The 18,492-nt window shown below is 42.0% G+C and overlaps 1 protein-coding gene across 3 annotated transcripts; it reads right to left on the reverse strand.

Moving 5' to 3' along the window:
* Nucleotides 1-4,152: 4,152 nt before the first annotated feature.
* TTLL1 (tubulin tyrosine ligase like 1) lies at nucleotides 4,153-17,471 on the reverse strand. 3 transcript variants are annotated; one of them, XM_033148311.1, is made up of 10 exons: nucleotides 17,406-17,471; nucleotides 16,300-16,416; nucleotides 15,826-16,034; nucleotides 13,446-13,572; nucleotides 12,640-12,774; nucleotides 10,979-11,087; nucleotides 10,304-10,447; nucleotides 8,224-8,310; nucleotides 6,653-6,816; nucleotides 4,153-4,620 (listed from the first exon to the last, which is right to left on the reverse strand). In XM_033148311.1, coding segments are annotated over exons 1-10 (1,224 nt in total). In that variant the 5' UTR covers nucleotides 17,408-17,471; the 3' UTR covers nucleotides 4,153-4,490. The 3 variants fall into 3 exon arrangements, with proteins under 3 accessions (XP_033004202.1, XP_033004199.1, XP_033004200.1); XM_033148308.1 differs by having other exon boundaries at nucleotides 13,446-13,626; nucleotides 17,406-17,467; XM_033148309.1 differs by lacking the exon at nucleotides 17,406-17,471 and adding an exon at nucleotides 17,269-17,332 and having other exon boundaries at nucleotides 13,446-13,626.
* Between the last annotated feature and the right edge of the window lie 1,021 nt (nucleotides 17,472-18,492).

Below are 18,492 nucleotides of genomic sequence, written 5' to 3' on the forward strand. Positions count from 1 at the left end.
TGCGGCGGCGTTGTTGAAACCACCGCCTCAGCCACGGGCCGAGTGGCCTCCTCTTCTCGGGTTCCGGAGGTGGCGCAGGTGGTGGCGCTTTCTGGAAGGCCTTCCGGACCCGGGAGAAGAGGGATCGGAGGCTAAGGCACGAGGGGGTCTTCTTCTTGGTCTTCTTTTTCGGCCTGGCCTCCTTCATTCTGGGCGCCTCCAGGTGTTGTTCTTCGGACGGCCCTTGGCTGCTGTTCTCTTCCAGAATGGGGCCAGGCTGCTCCTGTCGAGACCCCTCTGCCTGCAGCTGCGTTGCCTCCTCCTCCTCGGGGTGGTGGGGCAGAGAGCTCTGGTCCTGCTCATCTGCCCACCGGACATGCTTGGTCTTCTTCGATTTCCATGCCTCCCGAGGAGGAGGAGGTCTGCTGGGGGATCCCGCGCCCTCAGGTGGAGGAGGAGGGCTTCTGCGGGGTCCCCGGCCCTCAGGAGGAGCAGGGCTGCTGGGAGGTCCCCGTCCCTCAGGAGGAGGAGGGCTGCTGGGGGGTCCCCCGACCTCAGGGGGGGTAGCTCTTCTGTCCCCAGCAGCCTCCCTGCTGTCCGAAGGACGAAGACTGTGATGGTGTTCCTCCCAGCCTTCTTGGTTCTTCCTCTTCTGAAGACACTTCCGGCCCACAGGTGACGGAGGCCTGTGGTGGGGTTCCTGCCCCTTTGTGGGGGGGATCTTCTTCCTGCCCGGTTGGGGGTCCCCACTCACTCTGTCCTCGGGGCGCCCGGGGGGCTGGTAGCGGGGCAACTCCTCGTTGGTCCCATAGCAGGGGCAGGAGCTGGTGGAGGCACCTGTGTCCTCGCCCAGGTGGTCGGCCTCTTGATGTTCTGAGGCGCTTTCGGGGCGCTCTGGCTTGATGTAAGGGAGCACCAGAATTATTCTGGGCCCCCCGCCAGGCTGCTCTTCTACAGACCCCTCTTCTCCTGCACACGGTGGTCCTGGGGTCTCCTCCTCTGGGGGGCTGCCTGGTGGTAGTTTCTCCATTTTCTGCCAAGGACACCACTACTTCCACCTCAACTGCCAAGTGAGGTGGGGATTCTGAGCTGAGGTCACAAGCTGGTTCCGATCAGTCCATTTCCTCTAAAGTGGGGGGGGGGACACCTGTTTCCCCTTAGGGCGACCGCTTAACACACCACCCAAGAGAAAAAGGAGGAAAGCGGAGAAATCTTTTAGTTCTGTAGCAAGAAAGAATGAGCGCCAGGCGTTTTCTTTCCCCTGCCCTCCTCCATTGCAACACCTTTTCCTTATTGTTATTATTATTATTATTATTATTATTATTATTATTATTATTAGTTGTTGTTGTTGTTGTTGTTGTCTTGGTTAACAAAGGTGTGCGCAATGTCTCTTTTTTCAAGTTTCCATAGGTCAGTCACATTTGTTGAGACATTAGGGTGACATTAGGAAGAAAAGGGGGGGGTGGAGAGGTGGAGGGGGGGCAGCCCATTCTCTTGCATTCCCAGCTTTGGATGCTTCCACATGACCTTACTAGGCCGCTGGGCCTGAGGCCTTGGGGATGCTGACACAAAGTCAATTGAGGAGGGGAGGTGCAGATATTTGGGGCTTATTCTTGGTTTTTTGTGTGAAAGAGCGAAGTTCGTGTTGTTCCATCTCTTTAGGTCTTTGTTAATTTGCCACCACAAGGGGTTGTAGTTGTGGAGGTATCATTTATTGAGGTTTCTGGTTATTTGTACCCTTAGGTATCTGAACTTGGTGTGGCAAAATTTTATCTTGGTGGCGTTAGTGAGTTCCTTCTGGGTGTGGGGAGGGGTGTTGAAGCACATAGCTTCCGACTTTGCAAAATTTACCCCTAGGCTCCATATCATTGCATATGTGTTGAGTTCTCCGATTAGGGAGGTTGCTGTGTTTATGGGGTCTGGTGTTGTGACCATTAGGCCATCGGCAAAGAGCCCTAATTTGTAGGTTTTGCTTTTTATTTCCACTCCCTCGATGTCTGTGGCTGCTGAAGGTTCCAGAGCCAAGATGAAAAGGAAGGGAGACAGTGGGCATGAGATTGGGCGGTACGATTCTTTGAGGTTGTCTTTCAGCAGCTTTGGGATGGAGACTATTTTGGAGTACATCCAGGTTTTGGGAATAGCCTCCCCCTTTCATGGTGTCATTGAATAGGCAGGTCATGTAGGGCATCAGGGGTTCTTTGAATTTCCTATAGAATTCTGCTGTAAAACCGTCTGGGCCTGGGGCTTTGTGTGACTTCAGGTTTTTGAGGACCGTATCTATTTCCTCTGGGGTGATAGGACTGTCCATGAATTCCTGTTCCTCATCAGTTAAGGTAGGCATGGTCAGTCCTGCTAGGAATTTTCTGGTTTCCTACTCAGGTGGGTTAGGAGAGGTGTATAGGTTGGAGTAATATTCTGCAATTTCTGAGGTTATTTCTTTGGGGGAGAATTTTATGTTGCCGTCTTTTTTGTTGATGCAGTGTGTTCTTGTTTTGAGTGCTTTTTTCCTACACCTGTTTGCTAATAGTCCGCAGTTTTTCTACCAATAATAGCTGTTACATCAAATTGTGCAGAAATGCATTGCTGTTATCAGCATACAGCTTATAGATCGTATTTTTCACTCCATAAGACGCACTTTTTTCCTCCTAAAAAGGGGAAATATGTGTGCATCTTATGGAGCGAATGGTGGTTCCTGGAGCTGAATTGCCCAGGGGCCAAAAGAGAAAAGGGGGTGTTGAAAGGACCCCGCTCAGCAGCTGGTCAGCAAGAGATCGGGAGAGAGATAAGAGTCCCTGCTCCCTTTCAGCCCCGCCATCCATTGTTGAATGTGCTACAGAGGGAGGTTCTTTGTTTCCCCAGCGACATGTGACTGGCTGATTAGATTATCTGTCTGGAAACTGTAGAAAAGGCTCCCTTTCCTTTAGCAGCTGCAGAAATGTGAGTTGAACCCCATAAAACGGGGCTTTCCCTCTTTGCTTTTCCCCCTTTGCAAAAGGAGCTTTGCTTTTGCCCCTTTGCAAAGAAAGCTGCAAAACTTTTAGCTGATCCTGAAGAAACCAGGGCTTTTCCCTTTGCAAAAAAAGCTGCAAAACTTTTAGCTGATCCTCAAACCCCCCCCCCCCCAAAACCCCAGGGCTTTTAGAAGAGGAAAACCAGAAAAAAAATTTTTTTTCTTGTTTCCTCCTCTAAAAATGAGGTGCGCCCTATGGGGTGTGTCCTATGGGGCGAAAAATACGGTATATAGCAGGCCTGTCACACAATTTCCCCAGTACACAAAGGCTTTTTTAGGTTCCCCCACCCATTCTATAAGCAGCTTTTAGAAGTGGAAACGTGTAGTTTGAAAATAAGCATTTTGAACATGACCCATACTGATTTGGTCTTTTAATGTATTTTGCAAAAAAAAAAAAAAAAGGTATGTGTTTTCAGTAGTATACTCTTACAAGTATTAAATGTTTAGCCTGGAGAAGAGAAGGTTAAGGGGTGATATGATGGCCATGTTCAAAGCTATAAAAGGATGTCAAAAAGAGGAGGGAGAAAGGTTGTTTTCTGCTGCTCCAGAGAAGCGGACACGGAGCAAGGGATTCAAACCACAAGAAAGAAGATTCCACCTAAACTTCCTGACAGTAAGAGCTGTTCAACAGTGCAATTTGCTGCCAAGGAGTGTGGTGGAGTCTCCTTCTTTGGAGGTCTTTAAGCAGAGGCTTGACAGCCATCTGTCAGGAATGCTTTGATGGTGTCTCCTGCTTGGCAGGTGGTTGGACTGGATGACCCCTGTGGTCTCTTCCAACTCTATGATTCTATGATTCTATGAATTCTAGTAAAATATTAAGGAAAAAAATAGAGCTTTCCTCCCTACAAAATATGAATTTCAAGATGCATATTTTGTCCAATGTGGCACCTGGGGGCACACCCACTGAGGTTTCCAGCCCCCGCTGATTTATTGAAATAACAGTTTGGGAGGGATTGGGGGGCTGTTGGGGGAGTGTTACCTGTTTTATAGGATGTGTTTCCTGTATTTTATTTGTTGGCGTTTTCCTTCTTTAGGAATTCTGAGCATCACCAGGTTTAGTTCTATGAAATGGGTATTTTGTAGTCCAAAACAAAACAAGTGCCCCTGAACCGAAAAGTATTGGGGACCCCTATGGTAGCAATGTGCGAGAAAGCAACCACTTGTTTGCAAGACACAGCAATTTATTTAAAAAGCTCATTTGTCAATTATATTAACTCATAGTATATATTAATACAACTATTTCATACAACATGCAGCATAACAGTCCTGCAGTAAAACTGCAATAACTGACTGTTTATATACATGCTAATAAACCATTCTTTTCCAGTCCTTCAATGTACTTGTCACTGCCGTACAGAAAAATATTCTGTCCCCTTTGCGCAACATTACCTCCCCCATAAGAGCATTTTGCAAACAGGAAGGAGGTCATCCAAAATCTGAGCATCCATTTCAAGCAAACTTCCTACGAAAGGCCACAGCCCTGAATTTCAGGAAGCATCAGCTACTTCCATGTAAGGGGCCCTGATTTCCCAGTGTCTCTGGTTCGAGTTCCCTTCAATCCAATGGACTGCCCAGAACGACTTCTCAAATCACGATCTGACGCTTCACTTTGTGCCATTTCTTCATCGTATCTAAGGGCAAAGAGAAAGTCATTATTGTTGCATGGGATTCACAGGTGGGCTAAACAATGATCAGAACGAAGTGGTGCTACTTTTCCGAGACTTTACTACTACAGGTTGTAGATGGAGGAATTGAATGCTTGCCAATTATCTGCCTATTATTATTATTATTATTATTATTATTATTATTATTATTCCATCCACAATATCAGAATGGTTCACAGAACAAAAATGCATGATAAAAATGAGAACAAAAAAACAACCAATAATCCCCTTCCCCCAACCCCATACACATTGAAAGCAAGTGAAGGAGAACACTTCTGTGTAGGGAAGATATTTGATATATAAAGGTAAAGGTACCCCTGACTCTGGGGTTGCGGCACTCATCTCGCGCTGTAGGCCGAGGGAGCCGGCGTTTGTCTGCAGACAGCTTCAGGGTCATGTGGCCAGCATGACTAAACCGCTTCTGGTGAACCAGAGCAGGGCATGGAAATGCCGTTTACCTTCCCACCAGAGCGATACCTATTTATCTGCTTGCACTTTGACGTGCTTTCGAACCGCTAGGTGGGCAGGAGCTGGGACCGAACAGCGGGAGTTCACCCTGTCACGGGCATTTGAACCACTGAGCTTCTGATCGGCAAGACCTAGGCTCTGTGGTTTAGACCACATCACCACCCGCGTCCGTATTTTTTATATATATATATATACACACACACACACAATCTCCAATTCTTGTGTGCAGTCTACAATGATACAAGCCACTAAAGTTTAGGAAGAGCTATGCCACCATTATGCTGCTGATTACGTACTTTGGCTCTATCACGGGACAGAAGATAAGAATAAGAACTTGCTATTTTGAATTTAAAGCTTCTTGTTAATGTTTATTTTGTGTATGTCCTGTCAATACAGACAACTGCAATATTTCTTCCAGGGATGTGCGTCACTACCATCTAAAGCCTCAACTTTCCATTTTGCTTCAGGATTAATGTCACAAATGACAGGCGGTGACGTCACTCAAGTGAAACAAATGGCTCATCTAGAAAAAGAACCTTAAAACTTTTAACAGCAACAAACCTCAGAGCTACCGCACATTTATAACTACGATCTGCAACTTTCTAAAATACTTAATAATGTGATCATCCGGTGAATAATGGCTGTTATTTCAACAGCTATTCACAGTAGGATGCAACCCTAACAGACAAACAGGTGAAACTCGAAAAATTAGACTATCGTGGAATGGTTCATTTCTTTCAGTAATTCAACTTAAAAGGTGAAACTAATATATGAGATAGACTCATGACATGCAAAGCGAGATATGTCAAGCCTTTATTTGTTATAATTGTGATGATTATGGCGTACAGCTGATGAGAAGCCCAAATTAACAATCTCAACCTTCGGATTTTCATCAGCTGAACGCCAAAATCATCACAATTATAACAAATAAAGGCTTGACATATCTCGCTTTGCATGTCATGAGTCTATCTCATATATTAAACTCCAGTAGCTAATGAAAACAATTGCTTACATAAATGAACTTTTCTACGATATTGTATTTTTTAAAGTTTCACCTGTATTTAACCAGATATAATGAAGAAAAATTGTGTGGTACAGTACAGACGTCCTGGGTGCAAGGCTGGAATCGGAAATCGCTAAGTTACCTGGCACCCAAATAAGACTCAATCCAGGCGATCTTAGTGTTTGAGGCATAAGTTTTTCACGGGACTATTTTCTCCACCATAAAATGGTCTTTCTGCAGTAGTGATCCCTGTGGATTGCTTTCAGAAGGTTTCAGCAAACAATACTAAGTTTACAGACCTTGTGAACCATTATACTTTTATGCATTATGCACTTGTCATGGTTTGAAATTGCCCAGAAATGCTTTCTAAGAAGTCATTCATAAAAGCAGTAAGTAATAATGTGCCGTCTGAGTTTCTGCTGAGTTAACACCAAGGCCAGGTTACACTCAGATACTAGTCAAAAGGCAGGCCTAAAGCATCTGCTTGCAGAGGTTCAGACAATTGCTTTATCTATGATTAATACTTACAAAATCTCATAATGCCCAAGGGCTTCTTTGGGGGGAGATTTATTCCATTTACAGTCTGGAATTTCCCCGTTCGGGACAGCAATGTTAAGTGTGTCATTAATAAGATTGTATTTGAGGATACGATCATTGGCAGTACTGGAAGTAAGAGATGGAGAAGCGTTGACCTACGAAGTGCACACAGGAAGGAGAAAAATAGATAGTTCGCATCCACCAATCCTTCCACAAACAGAAATACAATTAATGAAATTATCAACAGCAGGTCAGGGTCATTTCATATCAAGTGGCCCAATTTTTGATGACTTTTCCACCTCATACCAGTCAATTTTCTTAAAATTTTGAACACTTGTTGAATGATCAGAACTAAGTTTAAATCTAAAATTTTACTTTTGTATCTCATCCCATTTTTGAGTTATAGGGTTCTGAAATTTTAAAAAAACTGACAACTGTGGCGTTGCCAGACTAAACAAAAATCTTAAAAGCTCAGCTCAGAATAGAGATATTTCCAAACAAAAAATACCAGTCTCTTCAGAACTTCATGGGCTTTAATTTGATATGGCACATGATGGATTTACTTTAAATTTTAAAGTTACATAATTAAAAAAATTGTTAAAGTGATAAAAAATTAATAGGAATCAAAAATTCAAAAAATGTATTATTTCATATTTCTAAAAGCATCCTGCAAAATTGGGATCTCACTGGGATCACATTTAAATATATATTGTACATATATGTTGGCCCTATTGGGTTCTATTTAGGATAAATGGGTTTTCCTGGAGTAAAATGTAACTGAATAAACAAGACTTCAAACTATAGTATCAGTTACTTCAGGCCTTTCTTCAAAAAGTTAATCAATTAGAGGGTATCTGAAAAGCTAGTCAGGCTTTTCTTTTTAAAAAGTGTTCCAAAGTGGTTTCAAAACGAGAACACAAAATACGGAATAAAACGAGAACAAAACCAAAGAAATAATACATTTAAAGGGCGATAGAAGGTCCAAGGAGCCAAAGGCCTGGTTACAGAGCAACGTTTTCGCCTGGCGCCTAAAGATGGGTAATGAAATGCCAGGCAAGAGCCTTCCACAAACTCCCACTTCTATCAGACTCAGCGCCCGCATGGCCAATGGACCAAAAACGATGGGAGTTTTAGCTCAGCAACAACGGGAGGGCCAAAGGTTCCCTTCCCCTTATCTAACAAGGTTTTTCTGCAAGGCAGAGTTGTGGATCTGGGAACGTGCCCCTGATTTTCATGAATCGAGACAGCCAAGTTTGCCAAGTTGCTATGATGCCGTATTTCGGTCACAATAGTTGCCCTGGGTTCATATCTACGTTGAAGGCCTTGGAGAGCAACAGCTACGGCAGACAGTGCTAGACTAGATGGACCAATGGCCCGGATTCATTGTAAGACACCTTTTTATGAGTATTACTCAAAAGCAAAGGTGTTCCCATTTAGAGTCGCTTTGCTACCCATTTTTCTGTAGTCCCGAGAAGGGGAATCCCTTAGGTGCCAATGAGCAGGACCCTTTTCCCACACTGCTTTTCAGAGGAAACCTGCAACGTCAAGATAACTCTGCTTACCTCAATAAGCCACGGCTTTAGCTTGTCATCAATGATGATATCATATCCGTAACATTCAAAGCAGTGTTTATCATTGTTCATTACAGGCTGAAAGAGTTGAAAATGGACATGAACATGGTACGATTTTACTAGCTACGGAGTGTGACTAAGACTCCTGAAATAATTTGCAAGGCATTTCAGTTACATGCTTCCAATTTTGGTAGGCTGCTGTCAGCTGTGGGGCGCCCTCAATAAATGGTACAAACAATCATTTTGTGGGCTAGAAAAGGGGGTCCAAAAAGTTTGACGGGCTATTTCTTGTTATTGCCACTAACCCAGCTGCTCACTCCCCCCATAAAGGACTCAAAGGAGGGTGTCTGGCATCATCCTGCTTTTAAGAACCCCCAAAGCTCAAAAGATCCTGTCCAACTCTTGCTTTGCATTGAAGGGGGTGGTTGCCAGGCTCAAGGATGCAGCTGCCACGTGATCATATTCCTCAACCTGGTGATGAGGACCAAGGAATACTTCTTAATAAAAAGTATTTTTCAATCATACAAAAAATTGCCCCCTGACCAAAATGCTCATGCATTAATGCTGCAGCAATGGGTGACTTCAACTACCCTCACACACATACGCATTCCAGCCTTGGCAAAAAAGGTAATGTTTATAGAAACCCTAACTGACTGGGACCTTGGACCGACCAGAGGGATGGCGACCCTGGACTTAATCTTAAGTGACACCCAAGACCAAGTATGAGATGTAAAGTGTTGTTGGACTGAATGGAAGGAGTGACCATAGTACTATTACATTCAATAAACGTGAACACAGGAACATTTGAGTTCAAAAGAGGAAACGTCCCCCTGTAGGAATTATAGTTTAGCCAGGCGCTGGCATGCCACGCCTCTCTATCGAGATAGAATAATTAATATATGTGTTGGCATGCCACACTAATTAACCAAGATACCACACTAATTAGCCAAGCTACAGAGCCCTCAATTGGCACACCATATGGCTCTGTGGGCATTGTGGGCACCAAGTTGGGAAACACATGTTTAGGCAGAGCAGGAGAACAAAGGAATAGGTGCAAAAGTACTGGGGGATCATGAGGTGTTCAGCGGGAAGGGGTGAGTAAGTGAGAGGAGAGCACGTACACAATGAAGATGTCATGTGGGTGTAGCCAAAGGAGCAACTTCCATATTTGGTATTAGAAGGCATACCATTCCTTATTTGGTACTTCGGAGTTCTCTCTGTATGTTAATGTTTAACCTAGCTGTGAGTTTTCAATAAAAGGAGCCCCCGAGAATGCCTCGTGGTGGCCTTCCCTTCACATCATCCTGTTCATCGTGTCAGTTAATTTCCCACAATCAACAATATCTAATATTAGTTTTAATATCTAATATTTCACCGTAACATCCCCCCCAAAAAGAGGGAATGGAGAAACTTCCCAAGAGGAAAGGTTTCAGCATATAGAGCCTTTTAATTTGGGAGGGGAGGAGGCAAATAAAAGGTGACAGGATAGAAATGCCAGGGCATGCAGAAAGGGGATAAATTAGTCTTTCTCCCTCGTAACACAAGGAACTCATGGAGATCCAGTGAAGCTAAACGTTGGAAGATTCATGACAAACAGACAGGACTTCACACAGGAGAAACTATGGGATTTGCTCCTACAATGGAAAGCCATGGCCACCAACTTTGCTGGCATTAAAAGAGGTGTAGACAAATTCACAGAAGACAAGGCTGTCGGTGTCTCCTAGCCAATGATCAGAGGCAGTATGGTTCAGAAAACGAAAACCAGTTTCCGGAAAGTGGAGAATACGGTTGCAATCAGGTCCTAACTACAGGCTTCCCATGGGCACCTGGCTGGCTACTGTGAGAACAGGATACTGGACTGGCCTGATCCAGCAGGGATATTTTTATGTTCTTATATATTCCTTATTTGTACACAATTAGCGTACTGCCAAGCTTAATAAACTCTGTGGACTTTTTTTTTTAAAGGACACTGAAAAGATAAGCACACATATTTACAGCCTCAATATTCAAACTGGGAAGAGCAGAAGGAAGCATTATAAAACATATTTTTTTCTTTTGTTTCTCTACTCACTGCAACAGCTTTCAGTGACTGCACAATTATCCAGTGAATTTCATCAAACAGCTTGTTGGTGACCTCTTTCCCACGAGTGCTTTCTAAATACAAGCGCAGATTGCTCACCGTCCATTTACCGCCATGGATGTGATTGTAATCGTCCTGCAGAGGCAAGGCGTCAAATCAAAAATTATAGCTGCAAACACACTTGTAACAATTTCCAAACAGTTCTTTGTTGATCTAATAGAGCAGGAGGTTCACAAGCCAGACTCTCAAGTAAGTAAGGACAGCAATACTGTTGTGAAAGAATAGATAAAGGGAGTTGTCACAATGGTCTCCAATTAGGTTTTATATGCAGGATAGCTAGTTGGAGAAGCAGAGACACTGGCCCCATCTGCACTATGCATTTTAAACAGAATCGTACCACTTTAAACAGATCATTACCCCCCCTCCAACGCAAAAAAGCCTGGGAAATGTAGTTTGCTAAGAGTTTGAGAGTTGTTAGGAGAACCCTGTTCCTCTCAGAGGTAGAACTCCCAGGGATTAACAGCACTTACTTTAAGTCCACTAAACCAACAATGGGAAAGAGGTTGTAATCAAGGGACTGATTTTTATTTTTATTACATAAGTTCAGTTTATAAATTTATTTAAAATAATTTAAATATACATTATACGAAAATGTTCCAACTTTACCCCATGCTTCTGAATGGCAACATTGGTAAGATGCACAAACATGTTGTCTAATTCACTTGTACTTGGCGTGTATTTTACTGTGCAAAAGCGACAAAACCCAAGTTTATACCTGAAATGGAAAAAAGGGGGGCAGGTTTTCTTGTTCACCAATTTATTTATTTATTTTAACTTATAAACTGTCCTGGAAATGTTGGTATCAAAAGCTGGCATATGCATTTTTTTTTAAAAAAATGAATAAACTCCTTTTAATCCAATAAATGGATGTATTGCAGCAATAAATGGATACATTACAGCAACAGTTATTATGGAGACAACAACTAAATACATCATAATGTCCTGAATACATTCTGGAAACAGCAGCTGCAATCCTCACTGCATCCTGCACTATAACCTTGATTAGGATTTTACTGACCAATTTCATAATGATGAATATCAATGTTATTAAGGAGGTATTAAATTTTCCACAATGCTTTTTGCAATCCTGTTTATTTTTTTCTATTAGTGCATCAAAATATTGTGTCCGCTAAAGGGAAAGATTTAGAAGTTAACAAGGTGCCAGGGCTAGATGATATTCATCCGAAAGTTCTCAAAGAATGCAGAATTCTGACTGCTGGTCTATTACAGGCTTCCTCATCCTCGTCCCTCCAGATGTTTTGAGACTACAATTCCAATTATCCCCAACCACTGGTCCTACTAGCTAGGGATCATGGGAGTTGTAGGCCAAAAACATCTGGAGAGCTGAGCTTGAGGAAGCCTGGTCTATTACTTCCTGGATTCCCCCCCCCCCATCCCAAAAGAACAACAACCCAACAACCTGGTGTTATGACTCAACTGATTAGGAGACTGATTTTTAAAATACATATTAAGCAATCTAGCTCCTATCCTGTATACATATCCAAACCATGATAGAGAATAAGAATAGTTTCTTCAAACTATTATTTCAGAATTCTTTGAGATTCTCAGCAAAATACAGAGATACTATTAAAAGCTAGATATTAGAATATTAGTTCCAAAAGGTTTAGACTAAAGCACTTCAAAAGTTTCTAAATACATCTTGGCCAATATGGAATAAAGAAACAGATTTCAATGAAGGAAAGTGAAAAATGTAGAACCTCTCTCTCAGAATAAATTGGTACTTATTTGCAAACAAGAATCAGCAGCAAACAGTGAGAAAGTCAAGTTTTGAGGCAATGCCAAAATGCACAAAAGTGAATTCCAGCAAAACAACCACCACCTGCAAGCTGGGAGAATGAGCAACAGAGGTTGGATCCAGACTTGCAGGGAGAAGATGACTGCTAACTGCCTGCCTTTGTAGGAGTTTTCTGTCAGTGCAAACCGGGTCAAACAAATTCTCCATACTGAAATTATGAGGGTGGGGGAAATAACAAACAAATGGTTGTTTTCTTTATGATATGCCCTGCTGGGATACATAAGACAATTTCTTGATGGGGTTATTTTGGAGAATGTCATCTGACAAACTTAGCAGGGTTACTCAAAATCTCCATTCCCCTCTAGCTCGCCAATACGCATAGGGAAATATAACAAGTTAAAATACAACTTCCTCACAACTCTGGATGAAAATTACCCTCCATCACTTTTTATTTCCAGAGTGGCACTTCTGACCCTGAAAGAGGGGCATTATCAGAATTTGGACAACTTACATGTAGCATCTCAGAGGACGGTAAGTAGACACTAAAACATACAGGCGGAGGTCAAATTTCTTCCCACCTATCAGTAGAGGATTATTGATATACAGAGAAATCACATAAGCTTCTTTAGAGGACTGAGATATAAACCTAGGGAAAGGTATATTTTATTATTTAAAATGTGCTAGTTGCATCCAACTGTTTGCTTTTATTTTTTAAATTAGCTCTAGAAAAGTAACAAAAGCAGTTTCATTTTAGTGCTATATGCAGAACTGTTGAACAAGAAGAGCTGACAGATAGGACTAATGAAATCTTTCCAAGAAAAGAAAGAACTTCCCTATACCGCAAATATTTAAAAGCAAGGACTACCAATGTGCTTCTTGCGGCTACGGGACACTTTGTAGGAAGAAGTTCCAAGGACTCATTAATGTAAATTAATGATTTTAAATATAATAGCTTTTGTCTTAATCTGGCAAAAAGTTTTAAGAATATTCTTAAAACTCTATCCACCACAGTTAATAGTCATTTGGTGCTTCCCAAAACAGCTTCCACTTCCTTTAAAAAGAGCACTAAAATCATTTCATGCAATTACACCAATCAGTGCCAAAACTTGCAATATTATAGGCCCCATATTTCCTGTACACTTATTTCTAGATTCATTTTTATCTTACACACGTAAAGTGCCCTGTAATCTGTAATGACTGTTTGAAGCATTTATGAATGACCTTCCAGCAAAATAAGAAAGTCACAAATTCATACAAATGTGCTAGACTGCAACAAGGAGTAAAACAAGACCCCACCCCCTTTGTGAAGAAACATACGTGGATGTTTTGCTGTCTCGAGACCATTTTTTAATTTGGGAAAGTTTGTTGATAAGGAATATTCCTTTCCCTTGAGCTTTTCCGCAGGGTTTCATAATCCAAGTACTGGAAGGGTTTTTACGGAATTCTTCAACAAATAAATTGTAATCAGCTGGGAGCATAAAGGTGACAGGCACAAAGTCTAAAACGCAACAAGGAAAACCAAGACTTAATATAGCATAGTTATATAGAGAGAGTGCCATCTAAGTACACAGTGCTTTGCAAAGAACCGGTACCAAAGGAACTTATGATCTAAAAATATTTAATACATGATATACATCAACACATAAAACTAAAGGGGGAAACACAGTCCTGTTCACATTCTATCCTAGTCTACATTTTTGGTTAGTTAAGGTGACGGCAGTGACAGGGCTCATCCTGCACTCCATGTTTAATACTAGAGTAGAAAGAAGCTTGGATAGTTTAGACCAATTAACATGTGACAGAGAAATAACTTTTTTGTTGTTCGCCACCTTAAGAGGATTATCAAGAGTTGAAAAGTATCTGCAGAACTTCACTATCAAGTTACTGAAAGTCTCTACTGTATAAACCTTAACTGATATTAAGTATATTAAGAATGGAGTTGCGTTCTCTCAACTTATAGTATAGTAATGCTAAAAGCATAATGGGAAAAGTCTGGTTCTAGATGGCCAAATAAGGCTGCAAACCCAGGCATACATAATGGGAAGTAAATCCTATTGAAATCAACTGGGCTTATACCCAAGTCAACTTGGTTAGGATCAGACTGCAAGCTCCACATCTGATGGCCCCAACAATGCCATGTCTGTTTTTAATGCTCTTGGAAAGACCAAACATTGTTTTAAATAAATAAATCCCCAGCCACTGTGGGCTGCTTCCAGCAGAATATTAAAATACAATGATTCCCTAAACAGGGCTGCCTTCAGATGTCCTCTAAAAGTCAGATAGTTGTTTATTTCTTTGACATCTGATGGGAGTGCGTTCCACAGGGCAGGCGTCACTACTGTGAAGTCCCTCTGCCTGGTTCCCTGTAACTTCGCTTCTCACAAGGAGGGAATTGCCAGAAGGCCCTCGGCGCTGGACTTCAGGGTCTGGGCTGAATGATGGGGGTGGAGACGCTCCTTCAGGTATACTGGGCCGAGGCCGTTTAGGGCTTTAAAGGTCAGCACCAACACTTTGAACTGTGTCTGGAAACGTACTGCTCCATTTAAAAAACCTGCTCCATTACCGGCCTCTCATGATCTTGGACAAATTACATCTTTTCTCACACTCTTGGAAAACTGTAGTAAGACTTGCAATAAGGCTGTTTTCAATATGTCTGCTCTTTTAAATCAGCAAAAATATGCTTTAGAAACCTTGTCCATGTGACGTTTTCAGAAATCGGTCTCAGCTGATTCACGACTGACACACGGCCTGTTGGGCTAAGTACTGGCCTCAAAGCAATGTATCTGAGCCCTCGTGTCTCAGTTGTATTTTAATTGAGATGTGGTTCAAAAAAATCACTTCAGGGAAAAGAAACAAGTGAGTCTCCTTGCACATTACACTGATGTTTTTATCTGAATGCTCTCTCATATACACCCTGGACTGGCAAAGAACCACTCTCAACTTGCCTCTTTAGGGGATCTTTCATGAAATAGATTTGTTCCTCAGACCCTCACACTGAAGATACCCTACTACCTACTACCTGAGAATATGTGCTGTACAGAATTAAGAGCTTTTGAAGTGCTTACATTTCACCTTAACAGCTGCTGAACTGTTGTGCATGTGGTCACTTACCTTGAGCAGAGCAAGACCCAGAGAGAGATGAACTGCAGAATTCACTGAAAAACCACAGGCCTGGTTCAGATGCCACTTTAAATCACAGTATAAGATTCAGTATGGCTTAAGAAATGCACACTTTGTTCCTCCCTTCAGTCCACCAGCGAGAAATCAAACCAGAGGTTGGCTTGCTGTTATACACACAGCGTGTGCCGCTTCACACACGTTTCCCAACAAAATATTACGGTAAGCCAAGAGCAGACCTTGTCGCCTACCAAACCACAATGGTAAGCCAAGAACAAACCCCATCATGATTTGTTAGGAGACAATCAAACCACAAGGACTGGTTTGCACAAAATATCCAGCCTGCCTCTGATTGTTTCCTCACCATTAGAAGGGGGGAGGGAGAACGAACCATGGCCTTTTGGAGCAGCTGCACCAGACACCCTGCTCCACAGAAAGTTAAACAGTGATTGAATGACATGTGTGAACTGGATGGCAAAGATCCAAATTTCTGAATATCTATTATATAATACATGCTACGGAGGCATGTCTGGTGTTTAAAATGCACATACAAATAGTTGAATTGGCCAAGACAACTCACCTAAGTAAAGGTATTTTCCATTTTCATCTTTCTCTGCAAGAGGGCTGCCTTCTTTTTCTAATTCCTTCCTGTACCTCTTAATATTTTTTACCATTAAGTCCTTTCGGGTGAGCTCATAGTGGTTTGGGAAATGGTTGACAATCTGGTCGTCGGAGAGGCGGTAACCAGTCTCCACACTGAAAACATTTCGAATAGTTTGCACGCTCATCCTGTGAAGAGAAAATTGTCACCGAGCTTCCACCAAAATACGCAACTCACAACCTGATAGGAATCAGGCTGGCCTTTGGGTTAAATATGATCAGAAGAAAAAGTCATCAGATAACTTTAAGACATCTGCAGAGAAATCTGCTTCAGGGTCCAGGTTAATTTGTATTGGGAGGTTTTCAGTTCAATGGTGCTTCCTCCAATATAAGTGTTATTATGTATGTAACATGTTCCACAACATACTTAAAAAAATACACACACACTACTTACCAGTAAAAATTCCAGTCTTCATTTTCTGACACTTGGACCCATCCCCTCTTCTCAAAGTTGTTTATAAGCACAGATTTCTCTATGTCAGTAACCCATTTTACTTTTCCTGCCATTATCCTAAAAGTAAAAAAATTATTAACATTTCCACACATTTTTTGTTTTCTTAAATCATCTTATATTACATGGGGGAAATTGATAGAGGTGAATACAGGCAGTCGCCCATTAACATGGGGGTTACGTTCTGAGGCACGACACGCGTCTGTGAAATCATGTATAATTGAAACCCATTGAAAAAGCCTGCAACAACCCCCTCCCTTAAGTGACATCTTTATGACATTTCCGGGTCACTTCCTGTTCAGCACGATGCACATATACATGGTCACATACTTATTGAACATGCCCAAATGGGGGGCTGCCTGTATGTGAAATAATTTCCACAAATAAATAGCATTTAATGGAAGGAAAAGGAATAAAACATTAGAACATGTCAATCCTGCTGTATTTAGCCCAGCAGGGATAGAACATGGCACTCTGGGCATAGAAGGTATAATTCACCAATGCAGCCTTTTTAAAAAAGATATTTAATTTGCACTATAGTGCTTATTTATTAAAGTATGGCTGTCCAATTTCTCCCACGGCTTTTAAGGCATGTTTTGAGATTGAAGGTTGGGGAGGGGGAATTAGTAAAATGCTAGTGGCTGGAAAAGAAGAGGCATTTTAATAATTTATTTGAAGTAGTGCTATAATCCCTTTTCATTTTTTAAAGTTTCACTGTACCAATGTTATAATAATAATAATAATAATAATAATAATAATAATAATAAAATAGCCATCATGCATTTTTGCACTAACTGAAAAAAATTACAAAATGTAGTGATGTGCCAACAATGTGTGCCAAGTCACAAAAGATTCACCTACTCTTGTCAAAACTATACCCCTTGGAAGAAAGGAAGAATAACAGTTCCATACCTTCAGGGATTGTACTACTCCTCCATTTCCCCCCTTCTACGTAAATGTGCCAGATTTCTGCAGCCTGAAAGAAGAATAAGCTCCAGAAGTCACAAAAGAACACTACTTGGATCAAATTGAATTATCGAGGGACTTACATGCAGGATAATGAAATATTCCAAGTTACCCATAATACAAATGTAAGAATCACAACATCAGTTTGGTGAGCTGAAAAGGATATTGATACGTGTGGAATAAATGGAATAAATACTGCTAATGCAGATTTCATGTTATTTATATCCCGCCTTTCTCCCAAACTGGGATTCAAGGCGGCGTACAACCTTTAAAAACAGAATCAGCTCAGTGGTCAACATCATCTGCCCCTTCGTTTCCAAAGGCCTGTCTGAATAGGAAGGTCTTAGCCTGCCAGCAGAAACAGAACAAAAGGGAAGTCAATCTAACTTCTTCTGGGAGCAGGTAGGTAGCTGTGTTGGTCTGAAGAAGTGTGCATGCACACGAAAGCTCAGACCAAGAACAATCTTAGTTGGTCTCTAAGGTGCTACTGGAAGGATTTTTTTATTTTTTATTTTGCTTCTTCTGGGAGGGAATTCCACAAATACGTGAGCAGCCACAGAAAAAACATTCTCCCTTGCCATGCTTTTGATGCTGGTGGCACTGAGAGAAGTTGCTCACCTAAGGATCTTAGTACCAGGTTTGTGTAGGGAAATATATCTCGTGTGGCCTGGGCCAAAGCCATATAAACCAACACTCTGAATTGTGCTCAGAAACGGACCAGCAGCCAGTGAAGTTGTTTTAACAGGGGCAGCCCCACACAGAACACGATACAGTAGTTCAACTGGCATGTACCTAAGGCATGTGTCACAGTGGGCGCAGTTGGCGCACGAGCCATAATTATGGAGAACGTGGAGATCCAAGTTCAGGACCAAATCCAGCAGTACACCCAAACTGTGAGCCTGACTCTTCAAGGGGAGTGAAACCCCATCCAACACAGGTTGAATTCTTATTCCCTGATCCTCCTCCCAACTGACCAGGAGCACCAATGTTTTGACTGGATTAAGTCTCAACTCGTTCAGCCTCATCTAGTCCGTGACTGACATCAGATACTGGAAAAGAGATCGAGGCATTCTGCAAGGTCTGAAAGAGAACTGAAGAAAACACTTTTTCACAGGTTCGATAAATGAAGGATTGTGAGGAGCTCTTGGCAAGAGAGAATAAAACTAGGAG

The sequence above is a fragment of the Lacerta agilis genome, chromosome 5 (genome assembly GCF_009819535.1).
Source record: "Lacerta agilis isolate rLacAgi1 chromosome 5, rLacAgi1.pri, whole genome shotgun sequence".
NCBI lineage: Eukaryota > Metazoa > Chordata > Lepidosauria > Squamata > Lacertidae > Lacerta > Lacerta agilis.